At 38.4% G+C, this 22,241-nt stretch overlaps 1 protein-coding gene across 1 annotated transcript; it reads left to right on the forward strand.

Annotated features, from left to right (window-relative positions):
* The first annotated feature begins 171 nt into the window (after window positions 1–171).
* Window positions 172–22,241, forward strand: smc5 (structural maintenance of chromosomes 5). The gene is made up of 24 exons (XM_006626973.3): window positions 172–363; window positions 1,560–1,701; window positions 2,809–2,861; window positions 3,111–3,273; window positions 3,941–4,075; window positions 4,568–4,708; window positions 5,036–5,197; window positions 5,482–5,553; window positions 7,249–7,504; window positions 7,669–7,823; window positions 9,056–9,169; window positions 10,108–10,202; window positions 10,775–10,907; window positions 11,843–12,016; window positions 12,419–12,588; window positions 13,049–13,172; window positions 13,634–13,756; window positions 14,117–14,245; window positions 15,645–15,740; window positions 16,308–16,412; window positions 17,812–17,931; window positions 18,776–18,955; window positions 20,244–20,339; window positions 20,453–22,241. Exons 1-24 carry the CDS (start codon window positions 194–196, stop codon window positions 20,588–20,590), a joined length of 3,246 nt encoding a protein of 1,081 aa, XP_006627036.2. The 5' UTR covers window positions 172–193; the 3' UTR covers window positions 20,591–22,241.

Raw genomic sequence — 22,241 nt, forward strand, 5'->3', positions numbered from 1 at the left:
TCCGTCGTTACACAACGGCAGCATCACACCACGTGTCAGAAAACTCACTTTGTTTTCTACCGGTTTGTACGTCACGGTCTGCCTGGTTGAAATGCTGGGAGTATAACCAATAGCGAAGGTTTCCGGCAGGCGGGAACCTCCTGGTGCTTCCCTCGCCTGCGTCACAACGCGAGCAGTTTTTTTATTCGTCAAGATGGCGGCCTCTAACAAGAGGAAGCGAGTCAGTCACCAGTTCGCGAACAGCAACAACAGTGAAGGCGCTTCAACTTCGAGAGCAAACAATACGCTTCATTCAGTTGGAGATGACAAAAAAGACCACTTTGTTGAGGGGTCCATTGTCAGGATTTCAATGGAAAATTTCTTGTAAGTAGACGGGCGCTAAGATGCTCGAACAGCGGCACAACGCCAACTTACTGCCGCTGCGTTCTACTTTTTGAGACTTGAGTTTCGTTATGATATCAAAGAGGCGTAACGTGCACAAATAGCAATATTTTAAAAGTTGGTGCTCACATTTCATTTGGGCTTGCTAATCTCGCACCTGAGCTTAGCAGCTGAAGAAGAATCAATCGGAAGAAACGTTTTTGAAACGCGCATCATTTGGTGGTGCAGGTGCCGTTTGGTTTATGTTCTCCTAAAATAGAAAAATAAAAATACGCTGGTGTTCGAAAACAGGCAAACAAACACATTGCTGAAAGGGCTAAACAAACTAGCGAATTTATTATGTTAAACCGAAATCTTGACACTTTTATTATTATTATTATTATTATTATTATTATTATTATTATTATTATTATTATACTGCAGATGCAATGTTTCTATTCAGTGGTGTAGGTGAATTGCTCTCCGGGCTTGTAGACCCGTGAAGTCCACCTTATTTTTATTCACCTTATAGGTGAAGCAGTTTCTCTCTTCACAAGATCTGTGTTACTGTTAGGGTCCTGCTGGCGCAGAATTCCCCTTTACTGGGGAATGAAACAGGTTCTCGTATTATATATAATATGTACGTGAAGCGCTTGAACAACGGTATCCCACACAGGACTGTGTGCAGGTTTCCTCCATTGTGTCTGCATGATGTCTACACAGCTCTCGGTAGTTAATTCATGACGACGGTGCATCATCCAGGCGGGTACTGCACATGGGTGGAGGAGAGTTCCCACTGCCTGGAAAGCTCTTTTACTGGAGTGTCCAGAAAGGCGCTATATAAATGTGCAAACGCTCAGATATCCCAGATATATGTTTAATGAAACAACAAAAAAAGGCTCTCCCGGCAGAAGCGTCCCTGTGTTTACATGCGACCATGGCATTCTGGCTTCAGACAGGTGGCAAGTGTACCCTTCAGAGACTGTCTTTTACCAAAGAACAGTGTACTTTCTAAAAGGAGCAGACGTTGCCCCTTTTACCATTGTATATCTGAATGCGATGAGATGCTTTTACACTCTTTTCTGTAGTTTCATGGAGTGAAAGTCTGGTTTGACCTCTGTTATGGGTAAGTTTTGTAAAAAGGCACTTTTAAAGTGATGAAAAGGCATGGTCGGTTTTGTTGTTTTTTTTTCTTACAGAACCTATGACAGGTGTGACGTGTATCCAGGACCGAATCTGAACATGATTGTGGGAGCTAACGGCACCGGGAAATCGAGCATAGTTTGTGCCATCTGCTTGGGGCTCGCAGGAAAGACAGGATTTTTAGGAAGAGGCGATAAAGTGAGTTGTTTAGTTTCTGGATTTTCATGTTGTAGGGTATGAATTTTACGAGAGGGGGTAGTGTCCGTTTTCAGAGCCTCAGTGCTGCGGTTTTTCATGAAAATTTGGTGCCTTGAAGTCAAACGTGTCTCTCTCGGAACAGAAAGTACATCATGTAAGTCAGGCTGTCAGCCAAAGCCTTTAGCTTATGTTGAACAGAAGAGGCCTGGACCTCCTGGCATCTTCTTCAAGGCACTCTAGGAAGGGTTGGTACTTTACAGTTGTGGAGTTAGAATGAATGTCCGATTTCCCAGAACTGTAGAGTAACTCCAGAGTTCCCCACCCTGCTCCTAGTGAACCACACTCCTGCTGGTGTTCATTTCCCCTGAACCTGGATACCTACCCGGATCTTTTACTGAACCAACAAGTTGCTTGATGGCTAATGGGTAATTTTTTTTTTGCCTACCCCAAAGGTTGGGATTGTCTTTTTTTTATGAAGTGGGCCCGTTGAAAAGTGGAGAAACCCATTTCAACATGTTTAAGAACATGAAAACAGACTCGCAATTGAAATGAATTCTATTTGTAAGTCAGTTAAGGGTTCAGTGGTGTAACTGGGAGCTTGGCTTGGGCTGCTTGCACCAATAGCCCCCTGTTCGTTTCCTGTCAGGTGGTTAGAAAGGAATGTGGATTTCAGGACCACAGAGCAGCACACCGCCTTTTGATCCCTAAATTAAAGAATTTTAGTTGTCTGTTCTGTTTTTTTTTCCACTTGTAGGTGCTATTTGTATCTCAGGTGAAACAGATATTGTTCCTAAAAATTTACAAAAGTTAAAAATAAATCCCTTCTGTGAAGGAAATACATTTTTTACTCTTCATCTGTAATACGTTCATAGGGATACAAAGTCAAACTTGAAAGTTTACTTTGGACCTGGCTTTTAAAAGGGTAGGTTTAGCTCCGGCATTTCACAATCCCCATTAATTTTCTAATCTATTGTTTGTGCCCAGCAGTCTACATTTTTGTTTGTAAATTTACTTAATTGTAATAGTAAGGGTTTACTGTATATTTGTTAATTCCTAATGTAAGGCTGTTGTGCTTACAATGATTTAATAGTAATATTTGTGTTTTAGGTTGGTCTTTATGTAAAACGAGGGTGCAGCAAGGGTTCCATTGAAATTGAATTGTAAGTAAAAAGTCCTGATAGTTGATAGTAGATCCTAAAATATATGTTCTGGGCAGAAATATGAATTGCAGAATGTGCAGTTTATTTGAACTATTAAAGCATTTTCAAAAATTAACGTCCTTTTGTGGAAAGGGACACAAAAGGTAATCTGCAACTTTTCTTAAAATTGTTTAACTAAAGTATTACCCAAGCATAATGGAGTTTTTTTTGTTAAAAGTACTTCATCTTATTAAACAATTTTTTTTGTAGGTACAAGTGTGAAGGCAATCTTAAGATAAATCGAGAAATTCACGTTGAAAACAATCAGTCCACATGGATGATCAATGGCAAACATGCAAGTCAGAAAACTGTGGAAGAGGCAGTGAAAGCACTTCAAATACAAGTTGGAAATCTGTGTCAGTTTCTGCCTCAGGTGCGTGACTGTGCTGTGTACTTTCAATCTCGTTGTATAAGACATTAAAACATGAACTCTTCCACAAAGAGTGTTTGGAGTGCTAAACAAGCTGCCCACTGCAGTAATATGACATCTTTCAGGAAATATCCAAATGTGATGCTTGGATCAATTAGCTATTAGCGTCCACATGGGATGGAGGCACCATCTCATCTTGTTTGTGACCTTTCTTGCATTCTTAGTCATAGACGGTCTCTAAAGATGCAGTGTGCTTTTTAGGAGACGATTGCAAAGTATCTTTATAATGGAAAGTTTCGTACAGAAGCCCTGCTTGATTTCTGAAATAAGCATATATAATTGTGTCACGTAAGTTTTCATATTTCTGATTTGAAGGTATGTACCATTTCTGTCTTATGCTAAGTGTTATAGTGCTGGTTTGATTATTATATTAAAAAATTCTTATACAATTTCCAATTTGTATTGTATTTCATATATTAATCTTGTATCAGATTTGTAGAATCTTTGTTTGCTGGGTTAATTCTGTATGAATGAATGATAATAATGAATGCCCAGTCTGCCATTTTTGTTACCTCTACAGTGTTGTCGTACTGTATGCGCCTGAAATTCACCTTTAATTTTAAAATGGATAGGTTTAACATTCTTTGAATTATTTCTGTTTGTCATACAGGAGAAGGTTGGGGAGTTTGCCAAGATGAGTAAAGTCGAGCTACTAGAAGCAACTGAAAAGTCCGTTGGGCCACCGGAGATGTACCGATTCCACTGCGAATTAAAAAACTTCCGTTCAAAGGAAAGGGAGTTGGAGGTAACATTTTAGGAAGTCTTTTAAAGGACTTTTAAAGGATTTAAAGAACAAGGGATGTGCATTTTGCTGCTGGAATGTTGCCATATCTGGATGATCTCACAGCAGCGAGTGGGGTACCAAGATTTTAACGTAGTTACTCATGTCCAAACCATGATGTTAAGATTTCTCCATTGATTGGTCTGTTGGCATCCAGTGTGGCTGTTTCTGTTGTCTTGATCAGCAGTGCTTGTTGGTTCCTGTGTTTTGTGAGAAATGTTCTTATGTTTGCCAGGCACGTTCTGCAGCAGTCAGTTCTGATAGGTCAGTTAGTCAGATTGACACCGAAAACGTTTAAGAAGCAACCAGACTTCATTATCTTTTAATAAGACTCTTTTGAGCCTTCCCTTTAGATTTTGATTAAAGTGGAGTAAAACATATGTGCCTAAATACGGCGAAAGGTTTGTCCTGGTGCTCAGTATTCTGTGTTTGACATTGGACCAATTCACCTGGCAGAATATTTGCAAGGAGAAGGCGGGTCTCCTTGAGAAGATGGGCCATCAGAACGAGCGTTACAAACGGGATGTGGAACGTTACTATGAGAAGCAGCGTCACTTGGATGTTATCAACATGCTAGAGAGAAAAAAGCCCTGGGTGGTAGGTTTTTTAATACAGGGTGCAATGTTTCTTTTTTAACGAACAAAACTGCTGTTTTGGGGTTGAGCAGCATAATGTTAACTGTAGTATGAAGTAATCTATTGCTTGTTGTCACTATTGACATTTACAGTAATATCATTTTCATGTTTTTTCTTAATTTAATTTATAACAGCCTCCTTCTGTCCTACATGTCTATGTGGTAGATTTATAATCTGTCTCTGTAGGACAGTGTGTTACTGTAGCCGTTATTAATCTTTTTTGTGTTTTTTAAAGTATCAAGTGTTTATGCAGCCTGCTGTATCCCTGATCTGAAACTTTTCATTTTAGGAATACGAGACTGTTAGGAGGCAAATTTTAGCAGTAAAGAGTGAGCGAGACAAGGTTAAGAGTGAACTGAAAAAGCTGCAGGATGAACAAGCACCAATGCTAAACAAAATTAAGTCAGTTGAAAGCCAGCTTAAACCCCTTGACAACAAGATGAAAGAAAAGGTAAGTAGTAGAAATTAGATTCATTTTAAGTTTTTTTCTCATAATTTCACAATGTTACCCAGCTACATCATTTAGGCAAAAACAACTTTGTTTAACATGGTTAGGGATTCAGCTTAACAGATGTTCTCAAAAAAAAAAAATTGAAGAGATTTGTGTTTTGTTTGTTAAATGCACAATGAATGCCCAGTCTGCCATTTTAATTTCCATGGAAACCAAGCAAATCTTTCATATCTGTGTGTGGTAATTACAGCCTTCAGTACTATTCCCTTTTATGTTATTTTCAGAATATACAGATGAAAGAAGCTTGGCAGAAATGCAAGAACAAACAAGACCAATTGGATCGAAAGGACAAAGAGGTTTGTCTTTTGGTTTTTTAAAGACTAAGTCAGAATGGCTGTTTTTGGAACACGTTGTTCTGTGTTCTTGTGTACCTTTAGTATTACTGAGTTCTAATCTGCAAATATGCAATACCTACAGTTATTTACAAAATTGTATTGAAAAGGCCATAGCCAAGAGGTGTCCGTCAGGCCATAACATTTGATATTACTGTAGAAACTGAAGGTACTGAAGGTAAGTGTGTAGCCTAACCCTGACCCACCTTTGAAAACGTTGGTGCATGGATCTGCCCGCTGGTAGTGAGAGGCACAGGATACTGTGGGTGTTGACATCTGCCACTAACCCTATACTTCACTCTGTTCTCCGAGTTGCACAGTTATATTAACTTATTCACTTGTTTAGAAATATAAAGCCCGATTTTAGTTTACCCAAGCTGGTCTAAAAATTGTTTTGAAGGACACAGTGTAGCAAGAAATGAATCAAAGACTAGACCACAGAGAAGTGAACCGGAATGCCCTTGACTGTTCCCGTACTCTAGGTCAAAGACCAAACGAACTGGGGACAGCTGAGCTTTGTCCCTGGTGGAATACTGCCACCAGTACTTCTCGCTTCTGTGCTCACAGCTTAAGGCCCCTGCAGAGAACTGAGGTTACCAGGGAAACGGGCATTTCTGTCTGTCAAAAGTGCTTAGTGGAAGCAACTAATGCTTCTTTTACTGCCGCCTGCATGAAAAAAAGAGAATGAATCCTACAAAAAAATCCATCCATCAATCCATTTTCTGATCCAACTCAAGATTGAGGGAGCCGGAGCCTATCCCAGCACGCAAAAGGTGCTAGGGACCAGTCAACACCTGCACATTCAAACCAGGGCCAACTTTCCCAGAAGGCCAATAAGCTACCAGTATGTCTTGGGACCGTGGGAGGAAACGAGCCCCCGGCAAACTCCCACATGAACATGCAAACTCCACACAGATAGCACCCCAGGTTTATAATTGAACCTGTACAATTACACTGCACCTTGCCAATGCAAAATAAATCAAATGTTGATAAACCAAAGCATCCTGCCAGTTTTTCTTTTGTTAGATTTATTGTTCCTATATCTATTAATTTTTCTAAAATGAAAATTCTAATAAACATCCTTCACAGGCAATAAAGCAGAAAGTAAATTGTATAAAAAATGTAATCATATCTGGTGAAGCAACAAATCATAAAAGAATGCCCATAGTAATTAAGTAAAAGTTTAAACAATCGTTCTAATTTTCCCCACAGTACAGTTTCTCACCCTTTATCACTCAACTCAAGCCACTTCTGTAACGTTTGCCTTTGTATACTGAGGCCCAGATGCATCCATTCTTGTTCCACTTAGTTACTACAGATGGTGTCAAAAACATGAAAACATTTCATCCTGTTCCTGACTTCTTCATACAACACCTTTTCGTGATGCACCTCAGAAAACCTATATCTGGTCCAGTATTTTGACCTTGTACAGTAAGTACCACTGACCTGTGCTAGAATCTGAACATGCCCTTGCATCAAATGTGCAGTTTGCAAAAAGAGGTCTGCGTGCAGTACACCCCCACACACCCACATGTATATAGAGGCAACTTTGTAATCCTTAGAATTGGTGCTAGTAACTGTAGCCAGATGGAGTTTCAGAACGAACCTGGGGCAGGTGATATGTGCTGGTGTGAGTGACTGGTCTGCTTTTTTTCTCAGATCGAGGATATCCAGCAGGCACTGAGTCTGAAACAGACAGAGGAGGCAGACCGGCAGAAAAGGATCAATAACACCAGGAGGATGATTGATGACTGGCAAGCGGAGCTCAACTCGATCGGCAGCCAGGACGACGTACAGCCCAAGATTGACAGCATCAATGGGCAGCTGAGGCACATACAGGAGGAGAAGGCAAAAATTGATAGTGAACGTGCAGATGTGAAGAGGGAGTGGGAGAACCAGAAGTATGAGAGAGAAAGTATGACACCTTTTCCATTGCGATCTTCATGATGTTAACGTTCAGCATTCCTGTTGTTCGTGGAACACCGAAAATCCATTTTATAGCCTTACCTGGTTTATTAATACTATTTTCTATGACCTGACATTTGTGTATGGCCTTTTGCATGATTTTCTGTTGTTTAGAGTTAAAAATTGAGCTCCGGAAGCATGAAGATTTGATGATTCGTAAAGAGGAGAAGCTGAAGGAGAGATACCGTGACACTTACAACGCCATGATGTGGCTTAGAGAGAACCGGAACCTCTTCAGGGGCAACGTCTACGAGCCCATTATGCTTGTGGTGCGTATGTATCATGACGTACATGAGTAGTCTCCATTATGGAGACATTTGACTTGTCCTCCTGAAACAGGTTTTGATCACTTTTTTGCCTTCTGCTACAGCATTCAGTGGGTATTTGGTGGCCAGTGGTCAGATGTGAAATGTGGAGTATGAAATTTTAAATATGTGATAAGAATAAGCGTGGCATAAGCTTTATTAAACATTGCAGCAGATAGAGGTTAACTCTACCCTGAAAAGTAGTAAAGAATAGAGGATAGAGAAGAGTGGTGTCTTCTTCAGGTGTGAGGTGGACCTCAGTCTCTTGTGCCCCACACACCTGAGCAAGGGTCCACAGCTGAAGCAATGCCTTTTTTTAATCTTCAGTGTTTAATATGTTTTTCTTTTCTTCCTTTGTAGTTTGTATGCTGAACTCATTTATGGATTTTTTTTTATTTGCATGTTTCAAGAAAACTGACAAAATAGGAAAATTAAATCTGTTTGCATGTCAATTGAGCCCTCCCACTGTTCCTGTCTAATGTCAGTGTTATGACACTGAGCCATTCACTGTGCTTCACAGAGCCGTTGTATATTTGTATGTCAAATGCCTACCTAAAAAGAACCTTAAAAATGTGTGAAGTTGCCTAGTTGGAAAAGGAAAATTCAAGTTGAAAACTTGAAAATTGTGATGCATAAAATATCGCTCCACACTGACCTGTTTAGTTCCAGGCATGTGTAGTATATTGGTGTGCTGTTATTCTGCACTAAAGTTATCATTGCAAATGTTTTTTTCACTGATACTGCTTCCAAGTTCATCCATTTTAGTCATTTTTAGTCGTGAAAAACGACTCGAGTCGTGATTTTAGTCGTGAAGGTTTCCAATTTAAGATGCTAAATTTCAGCATGAATGGCTGTAAATGTGTTAGAAATGAGAGCAGGCTGTTTTGCCTCCACTAACTCGTTGGATTGCTAATACCTAATTGATCCGAGCATCTTCAACGTTTGATTTCTTGAGAGCAGCTAGTGCATTGGCTTCAACAATGTAGGTGGCCAGTTCATAACATTAGACAGGCATATATTTTTTTCACCCTGAGATCATCAAAGATTTACTACCTCTTCTTTTGTAGATCTTTCCTCAGGAAGTAAGATGTATTATTATCTAGATAGCAGGTGAATTATGTATTGTATTCTTCAGTGATTTCAGCATAGAAGACATGATAACTAAGACAGAATGTGCTACTTTTCTACCTTTCCAGGTCAATGTAAGAGATGCTCAACATGCAAAGTATATTGAGAACCAAGTTTCAATTAATGACCTCCGGGCTTTTGTGTTCCAAAAGCAAGAGGACATGGAAGCATTTATGAGCGAGGTGAGTGCTTCAGTACAGTTAGTATGCAAGATTTAAATGTGACTCTTACAAGGTATAGTATCTCATGAGATGTCTTGTATGTGAATGCAGTTGGTAGTTATAATACTTTTTAAGAGCAACAGCCCCTCACAAGCAGCATTTTCCTTTAAGTAATTTTTTTATAAATACACCTGTCACTCTAGTAACTGTAGCTCTGTTTTTCCACAGTCGCAGTGTGTTCTATAATACTGTTTGTATGGAACCGCAGAAAATTGTATAATGTTGCAATGTTTACACTAATATATTTATCTTTGTTTAGTGTCTTCCCCCAATGGGAGGATTTTCTACTACTAAGGAATTTAAAATATTGCTTAAAAATAACTTCAGATTTTCCAATAAAAAAACAAAGATTTGTGACTAGGGGTTATGCAGGTAATTTACAGGCACTGTGACATGCCTGTTTGGAAACCAAAAAATAGGCTTTTCTGTGTGTGTCCTGTGTATGCTTTGTGCCTATTCTTCACCCAAATGTAATTACTGCTTTCTTCTCTTTGCTCATGGAATATTGGATGGTCCGATATGAAATGGTTTCCTTTAATTTAGACAAAACCAGATATGAATGCTGAAGTTTGTCTTGGAGTGTCATTTTACTCCTTAGCATCAGGTCATACAGTAGCCTGCTAAAAACTAATCACGTTTTAGCTGAATTTAAAATGCCAAGAAGTCTTTCACTTTAAAGTATAAGGTTACCTTGGAATTGCTCAGTTTGTGAAGGATCTGGGAGACATACTGTTTAGGAGATCAGTTACAAAGATTGTCCCCGAAAGTGTTTTTGAAAAGTCGGTTTTCAAAGATTGTTTTCAACCCAAACTTATTTTCCATTGTGTTTTGAAAAAATATTTTATGTAAAAATACCCTGGTTTGTTAACTGTTCTATAGTGAAGACTTTTTTTTTTAAGGTACGTGACAAACAAAAATTACGGGTTAATGCTGTGATCGCTCCTCCTCAATCATGTGCCAACAAACCACCACCACGACCGATTGAGGCATTACGGTAAGTTGTATCCTTACTCAATTGTTTCCTTGGCCAGATTTGCTGGTGTCATGCATGTTTTTATTTTCCCCAGAGGGCCAGTCACTTGTGCTACTCACAAAAATTGAATTAGAAATTAGAACTAACTATAAATTAGTTTCAAATTAGAATTTAAAACTTCAACAAACATAATTTTTGGAAAATCCTTCATTTGTATGTGGGCTTTTAAAATTCTTGTCTTTAGATTTGTATAGAATTTTGGCTTTGATAATTACTTTGAGTTGGTTTCCTGTTAACATATGTGCTGCATAAACATAGTGTACCAGTATATACCTCCCTGATGAATACATTTTGTTGTGGTATTAGCACAATTACCCACATTTTTTATAAAAATTAAAATTGTCAGTGTTTGTGTAGCTTTAAAACTCTCCAGATGTCACCTCACCTGTGTTTCATTGTAGACGGATGTCCTGTCTTTATAGGTTAATAAGGCGATACCTGACTGATCAGCATGATTACGCTGTTTGTGTACGAAAATCCTATTTTAATGCTATGATTAACCTGTTTTATATTGGGTTTTCCTTGTTTTATAGACGCTATGGCTTTTTCTCTTACTTAAGAGAATTGTTTGATGCCCCAGAAGAAGTTATGAGTTACTTGTGCAACCAATACAAAGTAAATGAAATTCCAGTGGGAAATGAACAGACCAAAGCAATGATTGAAACTGTAAGTAATACATACCATATAGCAGGGACCTTCAAAACAGGTACTGGACAACAAACCAGCAGATTTTGTAGATCATCATTGTATCACTAGATACAATGGGTACGGAACATTTCCATTGTGAACATGCAGGTAGTTTAGTGATTATTTAATACAAATTCCAAGTACTCTTCAGTCCTCAAAGACGAGAATTGTAGAGCATTTTTCATACTGTCATTTATAAGGTTTTGGATTTCTTGAAGTTGAGCTGGACCTACTGTATAATGGATCAGAAAAAAAAAACTGATTTTGCAGTTGATTTGAGTGTTACATTGTATTTGAGAGTTATTGTTTAGTGTCTATGATTTTTTCCGGTAATGAAATTTGCACAGAAGTCCTAAAATTTGCATATTCAAATAACTGTGCTTGACACAAGTCTGCAGAATGTGTGCATATAAACAATGAATGTCACAATGTTTAATTTCAGTATTGCTTTGTGGCCTTTTTATGTCCTGATAGTAGTTATAAATGTTTCTGCTTTAAGATGACACTAACCTAAAATAAAATGATGCAACACTACACCAAACCATCTTGGTGATGCCACACTGCCAATCTCAAAAACCAGTCTGGTCGGGGCAGCCTTCTGAGCCAAAATGACCTCAATTTGTGTGTACAAGGTATTGGGGGGGAGAAAAAAAATCTCCCTGTGGAGAAGCAATTTTGTGTGCTGGGTGGCAGCAGTATTCTGGATTCAGTTTTAATTTTATCCTCCATCCTTCGCTATCTTATAGCTTGGTGATTCCAAAATTGGGTGAATATAATAACAAAAGCAATAAACTGAAGTGGTTTTGTTTGATGTCCAGAACCGTCTTGTATTCTTACTTAGTGCTATTTTTGAAGTCGACATTTAAGTAAAAAATGCTAAAAGGTAAATTGGCATGCATGTGTTCTTTTGACAGGTGATAAAAGAGTCACAGCTGAGACAGATTTTCACTGCTGAGGAAAAGTACACGGTGAAGAAGTCTGTCTACTCCAACAAAACCATCACCAGTAACACTGCGCTGCGTCCCTCTCAGTTCCTGACTTCAGCTGCGGATGCCGATACCAGAAGGCAGCTGGAGGGGCAGCTGCAGGTGATGCCCGTCGGCACTAATGCAGATGAGAAACACATGCTGCTTCTGTTGTGACCCTGTCACCCGTGCACAGATTTCTGCAGTCTGACTCTCACGCATGGAGTTGCCTTTTCCTACATCATTACATTGAGAAATGTGCTTGAACTTGCTTCTTGGTTCATTGCCTGTTAATTTTCACTGTAAGATTACGGTAATGATAAAAAGTAATGGTATTAATTATAAAAATAAGCGACCCCAAACCTAAAAGGGATCTAAACAGTTAAAAGGCCATTGAATTGTAATGTAGAACATAACGGTTGGCTGTAATAGGCTCAGGATTTTCCTTTTTTGCCATTTTTTTTAACATGGAAGCAAAGATCTTGGAACTCTAGTTATTCAAGTTTTTTTTTTCCATGTTGTCAGACTGCTCAACAGAAATTACAGGAGTTAGAATTGCAGATGAGAGCCTTTGCTGAACAGCAGACCCAGCTGGACCGTCGAGATAACGATCTGAGGAATCAAAAGAAAGAGCTGTCCGAGCTGAAGGGAAAGAAGAGGCAGCTGGAACAAAAGATCAGCACCAAGCTAGACAGGTGTGCTCAGTGCTTCATCCACTTACAGTACAGCAGGATTGCCGTCACATGGTGGAGTTGCCTATAAAGCGTAGGGTCAAGGATCTTTGCTCTAAAATGTGCCCAGTGAAAATGTTGACATTTAAAATAAATTCTGTATTTGTCATGCATTTGACATGTTAATTTTGGTCAGTGTGTCAGGCGGGCGTCTAATCATTTCGAGTACAGTTCAGTGTATCTCTTACTAGACAACTCATATGTACAGCAGCAATGCAAATACAGTGAAATTAAAAATAGCACAGTAATGCTATAATAAAATTAATGTTTTTTTCTAAATTGTGATTTTGAAGTTCACAAAAGAAAAGTAGTAGGTTAAAATTATTAATTGGACTTCTTATATCTTCTGCTCCCTCATGTCAATCTGACTTTGCTAGGATAAAAACGGATACTGTGTAAGAATAACTGGAACTTCTTCTTGTAGTCTGAAACAGATGGAGCAGAACGGCATAAACCTAAAAGAGGAGGAGGGAAAAACAAAAGAAAAAATAAAAGCAGTTAATACTGAGAAGGTCACCATTGTATCAGATTTAATTGAGAGTATGAAAGTAAGTATTGTTTTGAATAAAAAGCAAACTCGGATACAGAATAATTACTTACAACATGTAATGCAGTAGGTTTACCATTGTTGATAACTGTTGTGGATTCTTTTTTTAAGATAAAAGATATTGGCCATATACAATTTCTTGTATCAAGAATTTGTCTTTTCGAATACCCTAATTTGCTCTCCATGAGACACACAGACAGGAAGAGAGGCTTGAGGTCAAGGTGCAGGGTCAGCCATTTTTTACGGTGCCCCTGGAGCAGTTGGGGTTAAGGGCCTTGCTAAGGGGCCCAAAGGAGTAGGACTCCTCTGCCGGCAGTGGGATGCGAACCGGCAACCTTCCAGCCACAGGCGCAGATCCTTATCAACAGAGCCACTGCACCGCCTGAAAATGCTTCGAATGGGTGGCACATACTGAACCTGTATTATGATGTTTCTGCTTCTGATAACTTTCTTTTAATTCAGAAAAGAGTAAAACTGAACATGGACAGGGTATACCTGGCTCTTGACAGTGTGCAGTTAACTGCAAAGAAGACAAAACTTGAAACTGACTGCAGAGAGGCTTCTGCCCGCCTGAGAGTTCTGGAGGTAATGGACGAAATACAGTTCGTCATTCCAATGCATCTATATAAAGAAAGGACAGTGTTAAAATTAGGAAGGTGTAACTGTGAAATCACACTGGTCGAATAGTCCCTTTTCAATAAGAGCGGCACAAAGTAGTACATCCGTTAGTAGTAAATTCATTTTTCTTGAAATGTTGCTATTGGTACAACATTAAGATCAGTAGAAATATTTTATACTTTATTAAAATCGTTAAAAAATTTAGTTTGCGGAGCTTCTCTTTAAAAGCATTTTCCTACTGTATGTAGTGTTAATGTCAATTAACACTACCATTAGTGTTTGGATACTGTATGTGTAAATCAGCAAGATTATCTGCAAACCTTACAGGACAAATATTTGGAGTTGGAGAGAAAGAAGCATACTCTGGTGTGTGATTGCAAAGGCTTAATGAAAAAAGCTCAGGAGATCTGCAACTTGGACCCAGGGCAGAGCGATGTCCCTCAGGATCTCCATGATGTGAGTGGTGTTACGAAGGAGCGATTGATTAGGCAGATTCTGGGAAACATCCTTTTGTTTCAACTAATCATAGACGTAGACGTGTCTGTGACACCTTGTGGAACAAGTACATCTATGATGATATACAAATTTGGTAACCATCTTTTCCATCTTAAAATCTTTAAGTCTGAAACTGTAAACAGACTGCCTTTCAGTGCATTTTATAAAACCATTTGACATATCAGATACTGACATCAGTTTAGACCCTCTAGATCAATGATGAGAAGTTAAATTTTTCCTGAATTTTTGTAGCTTAATAGACTTGAACAATAAGAAATAACTGAATTCAGTGCTAAATATTAATAAAAGTTGCAGATGTTTCTGTTAAGAGGCTTATTTGTATCTAAGACATTAATGCAGAAAGACAGTGTTGTCTTTGGAGGTTATTGACAGACTATCCTCCATAGAGTTGACATACCCGCACAGATTTATAAAAGGACCTTTTCCTTTTGGACTGCATCTTTCAGTAGAGAATACTGTTCATTGTATAGCAGCTCAAATTAATTTTAAATGGATTAAAGTTTAATTGATAGCATATTTTGATCAATTAAATAATCCTTAATAAACTATTGAGCTACATGCAAAAATCTAGCTTGAGAGAAATTATTCTAGACAGTGGCAGAACTTGTGCAGTAATATCTACAAGAAGATTATTCATTTTATTCTATTAGTTTATTCACACTGGAAGAGTACTAAGATGGAAATTATGTCTTGCTTTCCTTTCGCAACAGTACTGTGCTTTCCTGTCTGTTAATAATCTGTCTCTTAATAAACTTTTAAATATGTGGCTTTTACAGGTTGCTTAAATGTTGTTTCTACAGTGCACTCCAAATTGATTCATACACTTTAAAAAAAAGAAAAAACATTTCACAGATTGAATTTATCCTGAAAATCTATGCACATCCATGTTTTGTACCAATGTAAATCCTCCTCTGGCTGGGGCTCAGGTACTTCCAAAGGGGGAATTTTGACCATTCCTTTAGGATGTTTTTTTATAGATCCTTTAGACTCTTTGGTTTCCATTTGTGAACCGCAAATATAACTAAATCAAAGGATGGGTAGTCGAGATTTATTTTGTGTGCAGTTAACCATTTAAACATTTTTGATACCATGTGCAAGTAATACTTTTAACACACAAAGTGAAAGCTTCTTTCACCTTATTTTGAATGTTTACAACAGAGCAGAAATGATTTATACCCTGTGCACTGCCATGTATTTAAATAAATGGGAAATGCTGTGGTTAAAAACTAAATCTTAAATTCCTGCTTTGATTTATCCTTCTGTAGTAGCAGTGTTTCTGGGGTGCACATAACTCATTATGTGCTATATTTAATCTGCAAAACGTCTTTTATTTGTGAAGGTCTTCAAACAGTTTCCAGATACTGTGGATGAAATAGATGCACTTCTGCATGAAGAGAGATCAAGAGCAGAGTGCTTCACAGGTGTAAATTCTTCGGTAGGTGATTAAGTTTGTGCTTATCTTGTCTGCAAATCTCAGAAAGGAAAACCCAAAACATCAGAAGCCTATGAGCAGCTCAAGCAATAAATGTTTAGTTTGAATGATCCAGTTATTGCGAGTCAGTGGCTTGGCAAAATTCCCCAGGTGGTGATATACAAATTGATCAATGCTGTTGGAGTAATTGGTTTTCAGCAATCCCTGCAATTTCCTTGGCTTTTGCAGCCTTGTTGCGGTATCAATAAGGGATGTGTCCAGTTGAGTGCATCCAGTTATAGTACTGTACGTGAACAACTACTAAATCCATTTAAGTAGGTGAGTTGGAAGAGCCTGTCTGCACTTCCTCATTAGGTCAATTGTTGCAATGGGCTGAAATGTAAATATTTAATATTTTCCAAATTGGTTAGGTCTATAGTAGTCGGATCAAAATTCATAATACCTTTTTGTGATAAATGGACTTTCTCCAACCAAAATCTTACTTTCTATCCCTAAATATATAAATAAGTGTTATATAATGGGGATCCAAAGCTGATTTAAAAATGTTGTTCTTGTGGATTTTTTTTGCAGGTGCTTGATGAATATGCAGAGAGAACACAGGAATATGATAACTTGAAAGTAGAACTCGACAAAAAAACAAAAGCATTACAAGAATACAGAGAGAGCATTTCTCAGGTATTGTAATTCTTCATTTATGTGATAACATTTGGCTTCTTAAAAGCTTTTGAATTACTGTAAACTGACTGCAACTACTCCACAAATGTTGAAGGCTACATACAGTAAAGCCTTGGTTTAACACTTGGCAAATTGTCTTTTAAATACTAAAGGGGAATTTTGAACAACAATCTTTTCTTAAAGCATTAAATTCTAACAGCAGGTAAAATAACTGTAAAATACATAAATAACACACGGTCCCCTATACACCCATCAGTTGCTCATGATCAGCGTTTGTTTCGTATGCTTTAGTGAATTTTGCACATTACGTTTATGACGTATCAGATCAAGAGCTTGAATATTTATAATTAAAAAGACACAGGAGCAATTTTCATTGACTTGTTCATTGTGTTGATTGCAGTTGTTAAAAAAATCAAAATCATAGATCCCAAAACTGTATATCCAAAAAATTGTGTATATATATATATTTTTTAAATAGTGCTCCTGTGCTGAAAAAATGTCAGTTATGATTTAATGAGCCATGCCTTCCTCCGTATTGCATGAAATGGGGGAATTTAAGGTTTTGAAGTTTAAGAACATGGTGCATGTTTTGCTTTGTATCTTTTAAATAATAAAATAAGAAATATATTGCAAATGAAACAGCGGTATTTTAAAATCTTTTTTTCTGACCAGAATTGGACCTATTTTATCTCACTGTGGATTTCCTGAGATTCAACAATTGCAAGTTCAAAGTTGAACAACTGTTCTGAGGATATTTTTAAAACCTTGCTTAAGTCATGTTTAGAATCAACCAGTTTTAGTCCATCCTTTTTGCATCTTATGCTTACTATGCTGTTAACAGTCCACCAAGAAGCCTGCACCTAGCATTTGAGTTGGAAGTTGAAAGGTGTATGGCTGTTGCTGATATTCCTAATCTTAGTCACCTCTGCCAGGAGTACATTTTGTAAATATTAATCTGATTTAATTCTGATTTTTCATATCATTTGAGTAAGTCACTAATTAGATGTACCTGTCAGCTCAAAACCTTTTAATATGCAATTGTGGAGTAATGTAGTTTGGAAATTCAGCCAAGAAAATTAGTCAGTTTTCAGAATTAGGGTATTGGATTTGCCAATAAGAGCTGCCTGACTCAAACCTAGTCATGCTGATTTGGAAATCTGATATTGAATGGTTATGATATGAAAGCTCATAGTGTAGTCCTACAATTGTCTTTATGTGCTTTCTAATTCTTAGGAATTAATTCTTGAAAAACAACTCTTAAATGTTTGAAGAGTTCATAATTGTCCTGATGGAAAACGTTCATATAATGTTCCAGCTGACATTGCTGATGGACATATAAATAGGCTTTCATGATGCTTTTATCAGAGTAATGGTGAATGATGACCTTTGTATGTGGCAGGTAAAGGAAAGGTGGCTGAACCCATTGAAGCTGCTGGTGGAGCAAGTCAATGAGAAGTTCAGCGATTTCTTCCGTTCCATGCAGTGTGCTGGAGAGGTTGACCTTCACTCTGACAATGAGGCAAGAGTTTTTCTATACTCTTAAAACCCAGATCTTTGAAGTGATGAAGGTTCTCAGAGAAATGTTAATACCTTGCTTCAAATAGGATGATGGCGAATCCCCATCTTTAATTGCAGGAAACCTTAACATTTAAATTTGGTGTTTGCAAAGACTAAAAATCTTAGCACCTGGTAAGTGGTGAAATGATTAGCATTTGGTTTGTTGAAACTTGGAATTGCCACTTCTTTTTCTGTCATCCAGGTCAGAACGACCGGTTGACAGTTCACTCTGCTAAGCTTTAAGTCCCCATACAACTCTGGGAGAGATAGTCACACCTTCCTCCAAAGCATGCAGTGGATGGTAGACCCATCCAGCAGTTTTTCACACTGCGTGCGCTACAATGTCCGTTTGCTGCTGGTGCGTTCCCAGTTGCGCTTCGCTGTTTGGGAAATCCTGCTCTCTTTTGGAGACTGACGTAGCCCAGTCTCGAACCAGTAACGTCTGCTCTCCGGTACCATGTGATGGCCTTTGCTAGTTTAGCCACTGGGATCCCCTTCAAGATTTCAGACTTCAGGCTGAATGTTAAAAGGTCCCCATAAGCACTGCAGTACTGTGAGCTTTGACATCTGTAGTTATGCACCAGAGCTGGTAAAAGGAGTGCTGACGGTTTTTCATCTTTCAACCAAAGTAAAGAAAGAAAACTGAGTGAATTCTCATTTTTTATTGTTCTTCCCAGAACCTGGTTTTAACTGTTTTCCGATTGAGAGTGAAAATTGGGTGAAGGTTTTCTGTCAACTTCGATTGATGAATTTGATTGGAGTCTGCCTTGCTAAGGTTTTTAGACGCGTTGGTGTCTCATCTGCAGGAGGAGTATGACAAGTACGGGATACGTATCCGTGTGAAGTTCCGCAGCAGCACCCAGCTCCACGAGCTGACTCCTCATCACCAGAGCGGAGGGGAGCGCAGTGTGTCCACCATGCTCTACCTCATGTCCCTGCAGGAGCTCAACCGCTGCCCGTTTCGAGTCGTGGATGAGATCAATCAGGCAAGTTGGGAAAGGAAGAGTCTGCATTATCGTTGGAATCGTTCACGCAAAATGTCATCGGAGTGGGCGAGTGGCCAAAGTTGTGCATAGATGAAGATAACGGTTTCTGGAGATGCGATTTTAAGGATGTACTGAAACCCTTTAGAAGCATTGTTCCAAATGAATTAGGAGTAGAATAAACATTTTAAAACTTATGGGTAAATCATATTAGTCAACACCCTTCTGTTGGTAAAATGTGAAATTCTTGTGAGGCATCCCTCACTACAGGGTACAAAATACAAGGTAGTCTTAACTGGTTCTGAAGGACCTGTGTCTTTTCAGCTGTTGTACTGAACGGCTTTGTGATTGCTTTGACTGCACGCAATGGGACGTGTTTAAAAAACGCATCAAAGGACATTCACATCCTCGCTGTTGTGGTATCGGATTATATTTCTTTCTGCGTCGACTCTATCATCCCTACCAAAAGCTTTAGGGCTTTTCCCAATAACAAACCCTGGGTAACAAAAAGCCTTAATCATCTTCTCCTAAAAAAGAAACGGGCTTTTTCTCAAGGACACACCCGGCTCAGGAAGAAAGTGCAGAGAGAGGTGAAAAAGGAGATCAGGAATGCTAAGGAACAGTATAGGGTAAAATAGAGAACACCATGACAATAGGTAACAACAACAAGGATGATATGGCAGGGCATTAAAAGCATGGCCAATATCCTTTACAAACAGAGGGTGACTAAGAAAGCCAAAATCATCAGGGAGTGTCTCTCGCCCCCTACCTTGCGAATTCACACTTCTCCCATCTGGGAGACGCCGTTGTGCCCCCAGGTGTAAAACCAACAGACTCAGGAAGTCTTTCATCCTCACTGCAATTACACTCTTAAACAATGCAAAGTAACTACCTTGTCTCTTGTTTCTTATCTTCTGTAACACTACTATAATTTCTTCCCTTTTGGTGATTTTTATTTGTCATTGTGTTTTGTTTTACGGCACAGTCAAACACATTTCCCCTAGGGGACAATAAAGCTTGAATTGAATTGAGAGCAGCAGCACATTGAAGGATTGGTCTGGTTAAGCCAATTAACAGAAAATGAAGTCCTGTCAAGAGACTGGCCCTGCAGGACTGGAGATGAACCACATTGTTTTAAACCTAGAATGACCCTAGTTTGTTTTTCATAGCTCTTACTATTAGACTTTGTAGAGCTATTTTATTATTAGATTGATTTATGGCATGGTTTTCACTGTCCTGTACTTTATAGCAATGCTTGCAAAACCTAATTTAATGTGTGATTTTCCCACAGGGCATGGATCCCATTAATGAACGAAGAGTCTTTGACATTGTTGTGCGAACGGCTTGCAAAGAAACAACCTCCCAGTATTTTTTTATAACACCCAAGGTGATTTACAGATTCTTTTTGTTGAGTTTGTTTCATGAACTTTGAAGTTTTGTCTGAAATTTCTCTCTGGCTTAAATTTGAATATTTCAAATGTCATTATTTTTGTTGTGCAGCTACTGCAGAACCTGACCTACGCTGACGAGATGACGGTTCTTTGTGTTCACAACGGCCCATACATGCTTCCTCCTGCCAAGTGGAATTTAAAAGCTTTTGAAAGGCGAAGGCAGCGAGTTCAGCGGTTACTGGCTTGAAGTATTTACCTGTGGAATTCCACACCACCTGCTAATGTGCCTTGACAGATTCCTGATTGTCTTTAGACATTGCAGCCCGTCTGTTTACATTTTATACTTTTTTTTTCCTTTTCATATAATTGTTACTGTTACTGATGTTAATAAAATTGCCAAAATGTCTACGGAAATCTTTAAATAGGTTAAATATACGTCTTGTTTAAGGCATAGCACAGAATCCTAACAAATGGAAAATTGTCCGATGTTTTCAGCTCCTGATGTTCTATTGTGAAATGCCACTGACCATAACTTGATTTTGTCACATGACTTAATGTTCCCAAATCCAAACAGTATGTGTGGGTAAGTGGATGTTCTGGCAACCAAGAGTACAGTCCTGAAGTGATGACTGCTGTAGGATGGACCAAAAGTACATAGTGGACTAATGCACAGTAATGCAGAAGTTGTTGCAAGCCTTTTTAGTACTATAGAAGCATACCTGTTATTTAAATTGTCATTTTTTGAAGGATTACTTGACAGTTGTCAGCAACTGAAGTCTATGCCTGACATCTTAAGGCCACTTTTAAGTCATGCCATATGAAGTGATATTTTTTTACATGATTTTACCTAAACAAGGGAGAAGATAATTTGCAACGAATTTTTGCACAGCAAAACACGAGATGATCACGTACACGTGGCACACAGAATTATGATCAACATTTTCAGGTTTACTTATTGTATATTGCAGTTGATTAAAAAAAATACTAACAACTGTTGCCTGCATGGACAAAATCTGACACTGGCAGACAACAACTGTGTAGAAGAATGGAAAATCTATTTTAAAATTTTCTGCCTTACAGTGGAGTGACATTAGTATTATTTCACGTTTTCAAATTAATTTAATATTGAAAAAGACAAGAAACATCTGCAACACTGCGAGTGTGTTGTTCTGTGTGTTATACGTGATTATGTTGCCTTTACCAATTATAGTATATTTGATGGAATTTATTCTGAGAATCTGAAACATCACTTGAAATTCACCAATTTCATAAAAGTAGTAATGGGACCAAGACAATCCTGTTTCTGGCATACTGACATTTTATTGAATGGGCATGATATTATGTTGATTAACATTTTAAAGGAGGTAGGGTCTACAGTGCAATTTACAGGCTAATAGCATGGAGCACTTGTTAGGTGTAATGTAAGCTGTACATCTGTGGCTCTTGCTTTATACTGAGCTTTCAATGGTGTCTTGTGGAGTTAAGACTTTTTGTGTGCCTGGTCTCTGACCCCCAAAATGAAACACATTTCTGCGTTTTCCACAATTGTTTAAAAAGCTCAAGTTTGCTAAATAAGGCATCCATTACATGATTGTTCTCATCTCGTGCAAATAATTTACACAAGCAGTATCCAGACGTGTTGTCTGCAGGAAGAGCAGTAGGTGAGGTCTCAGGGCTTGATCAGTGTAGCACTGTACAGTAAGGCTGGTATCACTCATTGTGAATGAAGTTCTATAGCAACTAGACAATCCTACATGGTCCAACGATCTCAGTGGTTTGTTGTGATTTATGGTCTCCCTCGTTGCCTGTAACCGATGTTATAAAGAAATACAATTCATGTTGCCGTGTTGGAAATGGCTGGTTAAGAACAACAAAAAATATAACATTTTGATACTTTG

Source organism: Lepisosteus oculatus, chromosome 3 (assembly GCF_040954835.1).
Source record: "Lepisosteus oculatus isolate fLepOcu1 chromosome 3, fLepOcu1.hap2, whole genome shotgun sequence".
Taxonomy (NCBI): Eukaryota; Metazoa; Chordata; class Actinopteri; order Semionotiformes; family Lepisosteidae; genus Lepisosteus; species Lepisosteus oculatus.